Consider the following 14,672-nt stretch of genomic DNA (forward strand, 5'->3'; position numbering starts at 1 on the left):
AGAGGTGAAAAGATCGGAAACTTAAGGACTCTAAAATAGAGAAATAAACTCAGATCAAGAAGGGCCTAGAGGTGCTATGGCTAAGCTTGAGTACTGCCAACTAGAGGGAGCCATAGTTCTCCAGTAAGTGAAATCAAATAATCAGGCCTGAATAGGAGTAAGGTCACTTAGGAAACAGGATGGGAGATATTAGAGGTATGGGGCAAATGGAGTAAGAAACTGTTAGGAGCTTACTGTGATAACCTGCACTTGAACTAAGGCAGTTAAGACAGGGAATGGCCAATTTACAGCATTTGCTACAAAGGGGTCCTCAAACAGCATCGTAAGTGCTAACTGGGGATCTTGTAGGAAATACAGAATCTCGTGCCATAGCCCTTCCTTCGGGATTGGTATCTTAACAAGCTCCTCAGGTTATCTATGCATCTAGCAGGTACCACTAACAGAGGTAAGAAATACAATAGGGGTGGTTACAAGAGCATGATCAGTTTGAGGTGTTCATGGAACATCGATGGACGCTAATCCATATAGCAGGTGGGTATATGGATCTGGAGGCTGGGTTGAAGTCTGATTTGGAGATGCGATTTAACAGTTATCAACCTGTCAATATTTGAAGCCATGGTCGGAGCCAAGTTTCTTAGGATTTGCCCAGGAAAAGTTTATCATTAGGTAGAGGGCCCAGGAGCAAGCCTCAAGAAACACCATTATTTAATGTCCCATACAGCAAGAGGTACTCCACAAGAAATAGAAGGAACTTCCAGCAGAAGGAAGAAATAATCAGGAGTGGGAAGAAAGTTCCAAGTGGCAGGATGGTCAACAATCTCATTTTCCAGCAGAGGTCACATAAGGATAAGTAAGTGTCCATCGGATTTGGCATCTTGATGTCAGAATAAAGCTATGGGTGGAGGTTATTTCCCATTAAGTTCTTTCTTGACCTTAGTATGTGGGGCAGCAATTTAGAGTTTCTGCTTTCAAACTTCAGCTGAGTTGAAAATGTGAGCCAGTTTGGTATGGAGCCAGTTTGCAAATGTTCTCTCTTCCATTAAGATGGTAAATTCTTTGAGGAATAAGGAAGGCACATAAAGATGAGTAAGACCCAGTCCTAATCCTCATTTTCAACAAAGAAGACAACTTAATACAAGATGGGACACGTATTATAAAATATTATAGGGATTCAAAAGAATACACTATATCCAAACAATCAGAAGAGGCTACTTATTTCTTTTCAGTTGTTAACACAGAAATTTGCACATATTTAATACTTAAACCATATTAACTGCTGCGTTCTTCTCTCAACAAATCTTGTGAATTATCAATAAAGTCCCAGTTATCCAAAATCCAAGGAAACTTCAAACTCATTCATGAGATATTTATTAAAATAACACATTTAGGGAAAAAATCAGTACAATGTATACATCATTACTGAAAACTGTATACCATCATACAAAAAAGGATTTTATTTTGGAAAACTGTTTCCTAATTTATGGCAAGTTTTACTTTCAGAAATAAAACCACAAAACAACGCAATCTAATTCAATCTTAAAGGCTGGCATGCTGAGCAAGGAATGTTCTTATTCTTTGTAGGAGCTCCTTCTTTACACTGTCAGGTACCAGGGCTGAAATATAAAAATAAAAATAGAAGAGTAAAAAGATTACAATTACTAGATACAATCTGAGATATTTTATTTAGGATAATCAGTGAACTATTCACTATAAAATACATACCACAATGATGAGAAAACATTCAAAAATAAACGAAAAAGACTTATTTAAAACAGTCTGTAACAGATAAATCTGATTCAAATGTAAGAATTTATGCCTGGTTAACAGTATCAAAAACAGGGTCAAGGAGATTGATCAAAAGCTGAACATATGCTTTGCATGGAGACCTGAATTTAATCCCTGGCACAAAGTCCCCTGAAGATTGCCAGGAGAGTCTTGAGCACAGAGCCTGGAGTATCCCAAATACCGCTAAGTGTTCTCCCAATCCCCTCATCCCTCCCAAACAGCAAAAATAAAGTCAAAAAACAAAACCTAGGGAAATGGCCTGATCTCTTTACCGTACAATTTCAAAACTGATGAATAAAAACAAAACAACCCTTCCTCCACCCCCACCAAAAAGCCCACAAAACACAAGATCAGCCAAGTAATGAAAAACTGAGCACAGGAGATAAAGAAAACAAGAAACACAGAATTCTTGAGTGAACAAGTGGCCTGAAGTCATGAGAATGAAAATTAAAACCCACTTTCTGATTTGTTTATCAACAAGGGTGACTATAAAATCCAAAGGTCAATAATATTCTATGTTGGCTAGGCTCAGAAAACTGGCACTCATTCATACACCTTGGAAATAAAAAATGGCATGCACATATTTGGAAAGATAATTTCACCAAACATGGTTGAAATAAAGATACTTTTGACTCATCAAAGATCAAAAAAAAAAAAATCACCTGCAATTTAGGCTGGAAAGATAGAACAGTCAGGAAGGCACTTGCATTTGCTTGGGTTTGATTCCAATACCCCAAGCGGTTCCCCAAACCCACCAAAATGATTCCTTAGGCCTGAGCACCGGATGGATATGGCTCCCAAACAAAAAATATAAAAGAAACAAAAGTTGTAGTAGCTGTTGATTTTTCACCTCTTAAATTTTGAACCATATTGTCTAAGTATTAAATCATACATCAAAAACTGACATTCTGCACTCTGAAGTTTTAATATTAAATGTTAATATACAGTATCTTTTCTTCTTAGTTAATAAGGAAAACAGAAAATAAAGACTTCTGATATTATTTGCTTTTAGCCAAAGAAATGAAGAAAATCTGAATACAGTTCACTGTTTCCACAGAGAATTACACAAGTAAACACACAATGTGAATACTCTTTGTAAATTTAGTTTAAGTGTGTATACAGATACGTTGCAATTTAGTCTACTGAAAATGTGATCAGTATGTATATGGAAAAAACAAACTTCTAACAGAAAGCATGGTGCTGGAGGATAGAGTCGTTGCCCAGTGTTAGGACAGGGCACAGACTATAAAGGAGCAATTAGAGGGAGGGCTTTGGGTTTGGAGCGTCTATGAAATACAAAATTCAGACCTCTATACCTTAAACAAAACAGAAACCCAAACCAAACACCAACAGTTAATTTCACCATCTTAAAATAATTCTACTCTTTACAATTACAAGGAAAAAAACCCTAAAAAATTAAAAAAAAAAAACCTTTTTCTTTTCTTTTGGCAGGGGTTATAAGGGACCGAAGTGACCAAGATTGTAGTGTTGAAATAGAAGTAACAGTTTCCTGAATGCTAACAGAGTAAAACAAAATTAGATATCAAAGAGATGTAAAAAAAAATTAGTGAAAATTATTTTAAAATATAAATCTATGATAGAAAAAAACTGTTTCCAGAAATTGAAAAAAAAAGAGCCATCTTTTAAGCCAGTCACAAGGCAAAGGAAATGATTAAAAAGAAACATCAAATTCTGTAACTCCTTCCCAGCAGGTGGACAGCTCAGGGAAGGAATATTTTTTAGCAATTTTCTTCAAATTTATTTGGCTTTCAAATATATCTTTTTACTATTTCTGTGAGAAAACAACGTATGGGACCATCTAAATTAATCAACTTCCTTCCACCTACCAGTACCATTTTTTTTTCTGAAAATGAAAACACTGTAGCTACATCTGAGATAAAAATATACCATAGCTCCTAGGTTCATAAATATCCTAAGTGCTAATTTCCTTTCTCTCTTTATCATCTGTGAACAAGGCAAAACAAGGAAGAAGTGAAGGAAAGGGGAAGTTAGCTAAAGGGCTGCAGCACATAATAATAATTCAATAATTCAATCCCACACCCTCCACCTGGGAATAACCCCCTGAACACTATCAGGTGTGGTCCCCCAACACAAAACCAACAAGAACGAAGCTGTGCTGTGAGCTTTAAGTATGGATCCAAATTTTTAATTAGACAATGAAGAGGAGAGAGATTTGTTTATTTTTAATAAGGCAAGTGATAGCAAAGCACGACGACAAGGGCTGGATAAAACTGTTATTAAATATTTATGTAGAGTCAGGCCATATCTAATTAAAATTCAAAAATCTTGGCTTCAAGTGATATGTGCCTCAACAGAATCTCTATGTGTACACTTATTTCTCAGCCTATTTATACACTGTTTTAGAGGGCAAAAACCATTTACATCTTTTATCCCCTTCATTATTCAAAACCATGCGACCAAGGCAGGTAAGCCACTATAACACTTCTCAGTAAGGATTCCCAGGTACCCAAATATAAGAGACAGTGATGTGTCCAGAGGGCATGCCTCACGTATAGAGGATCTGAATCTGGTGCCAGGCATTGCCCGGAGAGTGTGGGAGAATAATCAATTCAAACAATTTTGGAAAAATGCATTTTGTTGTTTGAGAAAGCTTAAGGAGCAGAAAGATAAAAAGGCACAGAAGCCCGCCTCCCCCCCCAACACCCACATGCTCCTTACCTCTGCCTTTTGGTGTGATTTCAGCCACCAAGTCATCAACAGTAACGTGTTCTAGTCCTTTTTCTTTAATTACCTCTTATGCAAAAGCAAAAAACAAATCATATCATTTAAAATCATTATCTGTAAGAAAGATTTTCATAGAGGAAGGGTTAAGATCATGTTTTTAGATTGCAGGCTGGTCTTTAAAAAATAAGAGGATACTTCTTTTTTTCTTTTCTAACGAAGATTTAGTTCAACCTTAAAGCACATTAAGAATCCAAAAGATCAAAACACAAACAAAAGGTCTACTGATCTCCCAGTTAAGCAACATTTAACACTCAGAATGAATTTGAACTGCAAACTCAAAAATTTGCCAAGACCTGGAAACATGTAACTGTGCATTTTTTTATTTCAGTATACAATAATACTAGATTTTTAACACGTGGAAGGCGCAAAGCATTAAGTAACTGTGAACGTATAGTACAATATTAAAATAAGTAACAACTTTGCTCCTCTTTGTTGATGCTATTTACTGGCCTTCTATTATGTACTGAGTACCTTACATCATTTTAATAGAAAATATCTAAATGACTTGTGTATTTTTTTTCTACTTTAGAGATGAGACAGTCAAAGCTTACAATTCATCTAAACATGAGCTGAAATTCAGCTCTAGTTTTTCACCAAAGTCTGTATGTATTCAAAATCTATGCTTTTTCTAATCTGACTTCTTTGTAGAAACCATGACAATACAATGAAGTTCATTAGAAATACCCAGAACTCCATCATATCAGAGGTTGAACAAAAACCTGGCTCATCTTAGTAACATCTATAATGAATGTGGAATAATTTAACAAGCTTCCATTATAAATTTTAATAGTAAGTATAATTCTTTAAGTGCTTTTACAGAGAAATTGTTCAAAATAATATTGCTAAAGATAGGAGATAGAATTCCTGTAAGTCTGCCAACCACAAAGTGCTGAGTTTATTAACTAAAAACATTAGTTTTATCAGGAATAACTAATGTTCACTTTGAGTATAGAGTAGGAGCACCATAAAAGAAAACTTTGCTTCACTTGTTTTAGGAAAACCACAAAGAACTACAATTTTAGGACTTAGCCCTACATATTGAGAGGAAATCATGACTACTATAAAAATCAATTTTCTATTGTTTAAACTTATGCTTGAGCACTCAATACACCTTAAAATTCTTTTTCCCAGTGTACCCAAACCAACATACTTGGGAGCAAAGGAATTAGTGTATCTTCTAAATGAAATTGATTACCTTTACAGTGTGCCTTCAACTGATCCTTCCAGCCGCATTCAATTAATTTAGCTCGCAGCAACTCTTTGAGGCTGTTGAATGAGAAGTGTTTTCAATTAAACTACGGCAATGTACATATATTACCTTAGGTAGGAATGTTTGAGGCAAAGATTCATGGCTTAATTAAAAATCCCAGGCCATACTTGCATGTTGTAACATAGTCGACTTATTTTTGACTTAATGAATGTTGAGTATGCTGCTCCTTTCAGATTGCCAATGAAAAAATTTAAAAGTGGCTATACAGAAGTTTTGAACAAAAGGAAAGTTAATGATGCAGAGTTGCTTTTTGGTGAAGCTAAATAGCAAACCTCAACTAAAAATTACCTTTTCTTTCTCAGCTTTTATTGAGTTAATGTGTTGACCTTGTACTATACTATTCTGCAAAGAACCTGAGAAATAAATGCTTCTAACCTAAGTAACCACAACCTAGACATAGTTTATCTAATCACTTTTCTATCTAAAGTTGTCTTTATTAGTTCCAATTGTATTAACATTTAGCTCATAGGTATTATTAGGCCAATTTTTTCTTTTTAAAAGTTTCATATTTATCCCATTTGTTTGTTGTTTTAAAATAGGAGCCACATCTAGACATGCTTGTCTAGCACCGCAGTGCTCAGGGACTTCCAGGGCCTAGGCCTGTGGTGCTGGGGGTGAGTTGGCATGCAGTGCCAGGCATGAACTCAGGCCTGGTACATGTTAGTCAGATGCTCTTACCACTTTAACTATCTCTCTGGACCCTTGATACAGTGTTTTAAGGTTTGAGTGAAGGCCATCTGCTGAACAGAAAAAACAAAGAAATCACTATTTATTCAGTATAGCTCAGATCTGCTCTTGGATTCCTCCTGACAATGCTCAGGGACCACATGCAGTGCTGGAGAACTGAACCAAGAACCAAAGTAGGGCATTGCAAGGCAAGCACCTTAATCTTTGTATTCTCTCTCTAGCTCCAATATAAATAAGCTTCTGATGCCACAGCAATATCTACTTTATAAGCTGCAGGATCTCTATGCTAATATATTTCATGTGTGTATGTATGCTAATATAGTGTGTGTGTGTGTATTTAGAACTCAAATAAAGGCAGTGAGAATTAGATTTAGTATATAAAATGAAGTGAAAAACACTCGAGTAGACCAGCATTTTTCAACCTGGAATCATATAGCCCCCATGTGGGCTCCCAGGATATTTCAAGAAGATCAATCACAGGTGAAAATTATGTAATGGGGTGGGGGTGGGGGTGTCACAGCATGAGACTCGGGGGTCAACTGGTAGGATAAGGGGGCCAGCGAAATGAAACAAGGTTAGAAGAGCCAGTCAAAACAAGGTTGAGAAAATAGATAAATTGCAAGAGCAGAAATATAAAGGCAATAAAACACAAGGGTGGGGGTGGTGATTAAGAAACAGATTTACGGTCAGAGATGAAGAGAGCTTAAATATACTTTCAGTATTTATAACCTTAAGAATACAACTGGTGTACAGCTTTAAACAGAAAATTGCCACTACATCCACTAATTGTGGACACAAGAATATACTTTGCTTATATATAAATATTTGTAACCTCTATTATATTTTTTCCTTTATTTTTAGATTCAGCAGAGCTCAGGCCTGACTCCTGACTCTGTACTCAGGTTCACTGCTTGAAGTATTTGGCGGACCATATGAGATGCTGGGGATTGAAACAGGGTTAGCTGCATGGAAGACAAGTGCATTAAAATCCATACTATCCCTTGGGCCCCTATTATTACCCTTTTAATTTTCATTCCAAACATATTATGTTCTGATTTTCATGAACTATAAAGCAAAGATTTAATATCTGATAATCTCTTAAAAGAGTTCCTTTCTTTGTTCTTATTCAAGTCTTTTAAAAATCTGACCTTCATTTTCTCATCTGTAAAATCAAGTGCAAAGGACAAAATACTTACCTATTCTCTGCCCTTCCTGCACACTTTCTATTTCCCTCTACTAAGAATATTCTAGATCATTTTACCACTTCTAAGGTTACTCATTGAATGGGAAAGAGCAGCACCTCTGAAGTCTCAGGACTCATACTTTTGACTACAAACTCTCATCCTTTGGCTCTCTACCCTGATCTACTGAGGGCCGGGGAGCTTACTAAGGGCTCACTCCTGGCTCTCTGCTCAGGGATTATTTCCAGCAGGGTTCAGAGACCACATGGTGTGCCGGTGATCAAACCCAGTTCCGTCTCTTCAAGGTGAGCTCCCTACTGGCTGTACTATTTGCTCTGGTCTCCCTTCTACCCTAATTTTATCCCTCTAATCTCACAGACTTCCCTGTCCTTTGCACCAAGTAATGTATTTTTCACTATGCCATACAGTCATTATATAAGATTTAATTCTAAGACTGTTGGTGCTTATGTTTTAAGAATTATATAACTGGCATGTCCATTACAATTTAGTTGACAGTGTTTTCTCTTCCCATTGGGGGGAAAAATGCTGAATGTGCATGGCATCTAATGGCATTGTGAATGCACCAAAATGGTGTTTTGTCAGTATTTTCTTTTCCTTTTGCCATAACCACTCCTGCAAATTCTCAACCTAGATTATAATTTTTTCTTCAATAACATGTCACATATTAAACAAAACTGCCTCTCTTTCAATATCTCATCAAGTTACTTCTTCCATCTTGAAATTTGGTTTTTCCCTCTTAATATGACTTAAACCCAACTTGAGCTCCTTTGCTGCACCAATGTTATCTTGTCCTAATAACAAGAAACCTTGGGAAGGTCCTTTACTCAGCAACTCTGTTAAGACTTGCACAGTCAGTTGAGGAGGAAGTCTTAGTAATTTTAAACAAAATTTCAAAAAATATACAGTAGAGTCCAAATGGTTTTCAATCTCTCTGTCACCACCCCCTAATTCAAGTCATGACTGTGACTGGATCCTTACCAAATACCAAAGATGCCTAAATTGCTTCTGCTATTTCCCTCCTCTGATGTCTCCTTCAATTGCTCAAAATCCCCCAGTGCCTTCCCACTGACTTAGAATATTAGAACCTGTCTGTGGTTTTCCACTTGATTAACAGTTGTAGCTTGACCGGTCGGTACTGGATCATGTACCAGAAGCGGCAAAGTATTAGCCTAAATAAGTGGCAAAGTAAGAGCCTCGTGATCTTGTCCCCTTCCCATCAGTGTTTTACCCTTCCTCTTACCCAATTCATTTATGTTTCTTTAGCATCTAAGTACTTGCCAAAAAAGTCAGGCAACTTACTACCACAATATTGTGCTTCGTGGAGTTGTCCAACTCCATCATACTCTTCTGGTCTGTCAGAAGACATTTTTCCTATCTAGAAATAAAAAATTCATTTTCGGCTTTGTATTTCCTCTAAAACTCATCACCATCTGACACGTTAGACATATTTTGTCTCCTTCAACCAGAAAAAAAAGAAAAAAAAAACTTCCCTGTATCCAATATGTTAAAGCACACAGTATAAAACAGAAACTCAGTAACTCAGTTGCATGAATTAAAAACCAAACTGATTAAAAAAATCAAACAATCCCCTCTGCACTGTTTTGGATTCCTTCCTTCTTCCTTGTCCCTATATATCAAGATGGGCTGATTTGGGCTGGAGCATTAGTACAGCAGGTAGGGCGTTTGCCTTGCACGTGGCCAACCCGGGTTTGATTCCCAGCATCCGATATGGTCCCCCGAGCAACACCAGGAGTAATTCCTGAATGCATGAGACAGGAGCATCGCAAGGTGTGACTCAAAGAGAAAAAAAAAAAGGCAGGCTGATTTTACTTAAAAAAAAAAACCAAAAAACAAAAAACAACTGCAGTCCTCCAGTTGTTCACCGATTTGCTCGAGCGGGCTCCAGTAACATCTCCATTGTAAGACTTGTTGTTACTATTAATACCCAAGAATAGCTGAGATCAGCACCAGGAGGATTACTCCATAACTTAGAGGCCAGCCGGGTATCCTAGAGGAAAGGGCTGTTCAGATAGAGAAGGGAGCACCAAATAAAGGATGTTTGGAGGATCCTCCCAGGAGGGGAGATGCATGTCGAAAGTAGACTATGGACTGAACATGTTTGCCACTCAATGCCTCTTTTGCAGACCACAACACCCAAAAGGAGAGAGAGAACACAGGGGATTGCCCTGCCACAGAGACAGGGGGGATGGGGGGATGGGGGTGGGAGGGATATTATCCATGGTGGTGGAAAATGGGCACTGGTGGAGGGATGGGTATCTGATCATTGTATAATTGAAACCAAAGCACAAAAAATTGTAAATCTACAACTTTAAAAAAAATAAAATAAAATAAAGGGAAAAAAAAAATGAAAAAAAAAAAGAGTGAAAAAAAAAAAAAAGACTTGTTGTTACTGTTTTTGGCATATTGAATACGCAATGGGGAGCTTGCCAGGCTCTGCCGTGCAGGTGGAAAACTCTCGGTAGCTTGCTGGGCTCTCCGAGAGGGATGGAGGAATTGAACCTGGGTCGGCCACGTGCAAGGCAAACGCTCAACCTACTGTGCTATCACCTGGTTCGGCTTTTGCCTTGCACGTGGCCAACCCGGGTTTGATTCCCAGAATCCCATATGGTCCCCTGAGCACCGCCAGGAGTAATTCCTGAGTGTATGAGTCAGAAGTAATCTCTTTGCATCACCGGGTGTGACCCTGTACCAAAAAAAAGTAACTCCTGAACACTGCCAGTTGTGGCCAAAGAACAACAACAATAACAACAACAACAACAAAACGAAAAAAGCAGCCAAACAACTGAGTTCTCCTTTCTGCTGTTTTAATTAAATTTGGTAAATTATTCTAATATGGATTCCTGTAATCTATCCTTGAGTCTATCCTTCACATGCAGAATATCATGTAAGTTTGTAAATGTAAATTTGATCTAGATATTCCCTTTCTTGGGCCAGAGCGACAGCACAGCAGGCATGGCATTTACTTTGCATGTGGCTGACCTGGGTTTGATTCCTGTGCCCCCCTTGGTGAGCCTGGCAAGCTCCCGTGGTGTATTTGATATGCCAAAAACAGTAACAACAAGGAACAACAAGTCTCACAATGGAGATGTTACTGGTGCCGGCTCGAGCAAATCAATGAACAATGGGAGGACAGTGCTACAGTGCTATTTCATTTCTTAAACTCTTCTAATAATTTCATTACTCTGGGATAAAATCAGCCACATATATATTGCAAACATACTATTTTTTTCTTTCTTTTACAGGCAACATCTCTATCATTCAGTATTAGAAATCTGGGTGGCATTCTCATGACAGAAATGATATCTAGGAAAGGCCAGAGATACAGTACAGTGCATTTGCTTTGCATGTAACCAAACTGGGTTCAATCCCCAGCATCCCATATGGTCCCGAGCCTGGCGGGAATGATCATTGAACATTGAACGCAGAACTGGGAATAGGCCCTAAGCACTGCTCGGGATGACCAACCCCCCTCCCCCCCCCCAAAAAAACCCAAACAAACCCCAAAAGCCCCCCTCTTATCTAAGCAACGCTGATCATAACTGGCATATTGGATAAGATGGTAATCAAACTAGATTCACTGCCAAGAAGTAATTTCAGGAGGAAGGAGGCCTGAGGCTAGAGAGATGTAAATTTTGAACTACAAAATCTCTTGTCACTTTGTGGGCAGAGTCCTTTGAGAATACAGAAAGTAGAGCTGAGAAAGGAAAGGCGATCTTGACAATTTTTTAGTGCCTGAAAAAACCCGGAGCATAGAAAAATGTTTTTCGGTTTGGGGCCACAGGAGGAGGTGCTCAGGGATCAGTCCGGGCAATGCTGGGGTCAGGGAGAAGCATTATGAGGTGACAGGGATAGAAGCTGGACTGGCCATGCTCAAGGCAGGCACCCCTGCCTGCTGCACGACCTTTCTGACCCCAGGAGCTCTACACAGTTTTAGTTAATGCATACTTTCTTTTTGTTAAGCTAGTTCCTGTGTCAGAGTCTATCACTATCATTAAAAAGTTTTGATTTCTACAAACCCACAACCCTGTTTTCTGTTGCAGTTATACAGCTTTCACACTCTATAATCTAGCATTGTAGATTTCAGTTACTTGTATTTTTCAGTTACTTAGTATATATCATCTGACAATTTAAATATGCATATTCTTTTCCATCTATCTAGACTGCTTGCCCCTGTACAGATAATCCTTCTCTCCTAGCTTTATTATTTATTTATTTTTTTTGGATAGTCAGGAGTCCTTGATTGCTCACTTTACCCCCAGGAATAACCAAAATATATCTTCTGTTCTTTACATATCTCTTACATATCATATCACCAAAAGTCATTCCTGCTTCCTTATTCTCCTCTCCATACTTCCAAACCTGTTCATTCTTTAAACATCTTTAAATAACTACCTGGCTGATTATGTGCTGGGTATACAACTGTATTTTTGCTGCCAAGAAACTTACATTATGCTAGCAACTACCAATTAGCAAAGCAAATGGTTATGATACAAGGTGACTAAGCGCTATGAAAGAGCTAGGTTACCAGTGATTAAACAGATTCCTAGAAAGGTGATGGGAATTACCATCGGAAATAGGAGCCACGGTGAACTGAAGATGAAGAGAAGGAGGAAGAAAGTAGAAACAGTACAAACTGCTCCAAGGTTAAGAGAATTTAGTAACTGAAGGTGGTTGCATCATGTTGTCTCCTTGTTAAAACTTGGGTAGTATCAAGTGTTCGATTAAGATATTCAAGACAGACATTTTTCTTCACTAGGGTACAATTTTGGAAAGACATTCCTTGTTCACCTTTCTTCACTGCCCCCTCCCCCCAACTCCTGCCAATACTGCACTATGTCTTGGTGATGTGAAGAACAGAAGCTTTTGATAATTCTTTTTATTGATATGAATTCTGTCTCTTGACTATTCACAATATAACCACAATTTAAATATGTTAACTGTGATCCATTACTTACCGTTCTCTTTCTCCGGTTTCTATCAACTTTTGGTTAATCGCTGCTCTCATCTGCGCATCTTTGTTCATCTTGCTAACCTGAACATCAACAAATTATTTTCAGATATAGGACGCTTACAACGCAGTTTCTTCTAAATTCTTAGGCAAGCATCCGGACACAGTGAACATTCTATCAGTTAAGGGAGAATACACTTCAACAATGCCACACTACCTTTATAATTATTTACTGCACCCCAAGAAGTGCTAACCAGTAAATTCACTTTCCAAATTTATCCCCCATCCCCTGTGTTAAACGAATGTCTGCTTCACCATAAGAATTACCCTAAGTTATGAAACATGTATAAGCCTGAATCTCCTCTAATTCCTAGCACAATTCATTTAAGCCTTGTTGACCTAATTTGCATTTTACAGATGAGAAAACTGAGGCACTGACAAAGAACTCAATCCTTTGAATTCAGGTACTTCGACCCCAGGAGCCCCAACACTACAGCTGCCCCAATTATAGGCGGCAGCTAAACATTTATGCACTTATCCGCACAGAACATTTGAGGGGACTGTGTGTGTGTGTGTGTGTGTGGGGGGGGGGGGGGGGTGTTGGCAGGGGAGAAGCCACAAAACGGAAACCACCAATAACAGGTTTAGCACTGGTGGCGAAGCATGAAATTCCCGGCGAAGGTTCCAGATGCTTCCTTGCCTTTTCGGTGAGATGGAGCAACAGTTCCAGCCGCCAGGCTGGCGGTTAAGAAGGCATCCATTCAACTCAAGGAGCAAAGCTGGCCGGGGATGCAAGGACGGGGGAAGCAAATCTCAAACTCAGTCCTCACTTAAAAACTTCCCAATTTTCAGCCATAAACAAAAGCCAAAAGAATTTGAAAAACTGACAAGAACAAGCCAAGATGGTGCAGACTGAGAGCGAAGTTAAGGTTGGGGCATTTGCCACCCGTCAACCTTCCCACGTTCATTGACTTCTGCCGCGTCTCGCCGACACTAAGACTCGGGACTGCGAGAGTTTTTGGAGTTGGGTGGAAATAATACAAAAAAAAAAAAAAAAAAAAACCATCTTGGCGGCGAACGGGGAAAAGAAAGGGGCTGTGAAGGGAAGGGGGACCCGTGCGCTTTCGTAGCTCTAAGGACTAACCCTCCTCCCCACTCGCCCCCAAGTAAAATCATTCTCAGGTCGCATCAGTCGCATTCCTAGCACCTTCGGGGCTCGCCGTCGCCCCGGACCCCCCTGCTGCGATCCGCACAGTGACCTTGGACAAGTCACTGCATTTCCTGAGAGGCCTCAGTTTTCTCACAGGTAAAAAAAAAATAATAACAATAAAAAATTAAAAATTAAAAAAAATCAAAACTAAAAAATCATCATCATCATCAAACCCCCAAACCCGGGCGCTAGGGGAATCCCTCCCGGTGCCGACATTCTTCCGGGCAGAGGCTCGGGCGGAGCCGGCGGCAGAGAGGGGAGGAGCCAGGAAACAAAGCGCCGCCTGGCCCCGGGCCAGCTCCGCCAGCACGCCCAGCCCGAGCCCCGCAGGCCCGCGAGCGCGGGTCGGGGAAGCTAACGCGAGACAGGACAGCGAAAGGAGCCTGGGCCGGGCCCGGGTCCCGGCCCCGAGGACCACGGGCATAGCTCACCACCATCACCGCGGGCGAGGGCCGTCCCTTCCCAGCGACGAAATGACCCTTGCGCTGGCCACCGTTACCTACCACACTCTTCGGCTGCCCGGACTTAGACCCTCAGTAGCTCGGGCACCTAAGCACACAGAGCGCTAGCACACGCATTTCCGGGGCGGGCTCTCGCCGCCCTGCCTATCAGGGGAGCAGTTCAGCGGCGCGGGCCGCCTCCTGGCCGCGCAGCCTTCTGGGAAAGAGAGTCCGCGGGCCGCTGGGACAGCGCGTGCGGAGCCGCCCGGAGAACTACAGGTCCCGGCAGGCCACGGGCGGCTTGCTCCGGGCACTACATTTCCCAGAAGGCCCTCTGCGCCGC

At 40.0% G+C, this 14,672-nt stretch overlaps 1 protein-coding gene across 2 annotated transcripts; it reads right to left on the reverse strand.

Annotated features, from left to right (window-relative positions):
• Positions 1-1,351: 1,351 nt before the first annotated feature.
• ENY2 (ENY2 transcription and export complex 2 subunit) lies at positions 1,352-14,469 on the reverse strand. 2 transcript variants are annotated; one of them, XM_056110086.1, is made up of 5 exons: positions 14,393-14,469; positions 12,687-12,763; positions 5,747-5,817; positions 4,486-4,560; positions 1,352-1,613 (listed from the first exon to the last, which is right to left on the reverse strand). In XM_056110086.1, the coding sequence occupies exons 2-5, from the start codon at positions 12,752-12,754 to the stop codon at positions 1,537-1,539; spliced, it is 291 nt and encodes a 96-aa protein (XP_055966061.1). In that variant the 5' UTR covers positions 12,755-12,763; positions 14,393-14,469; the 3' UTR covers positions 1,352-1,536. The 2 variants fall into 2 exon arrangements, with proteins under 2 accessions (XP_055966061.1, XP_055966059.1); XM_056110084.1 differs by having other exon boundaries at positions 14,321-14,454.
• Between the last annotated feature and the right edge of the window lie 203 nt (positions 14,470-14,672).

Source organism: Sorex fumeus, unplaced genomic scaffold, assembly GCF_029834395.1.
Source record: "Sorex fumeus unplaced genomic scaffold, SorFum_2.1 ptg000002l, whole genome shotgun sequence".
NCBI classification, from domain to species: domain Eukaryota; kingdom Metazoa; phylum Chordata; class Mammalia; order Eulipotyphla; family Soricidae; genus Sorex; species Sorex fumeus.

Coding starts and splice junctions, on each gene's coding strand:
- ENY2 (XM_056110084.1), bottom strand. Junction 5,818..12,686: donor GAAACCGGAGAAAGAGAACG/GTAAGTAATGGA, acceptor CTCATTCAACAG/CCTCAAAGAGTTGCTGCGAG. Junction 1,614..4,485: donor AATCACACCAAAAGGCAGAG/GTAAGGAGCATG, acceptor TTTATATTTCAG/CCCTGGTACCTGACAGTGTA.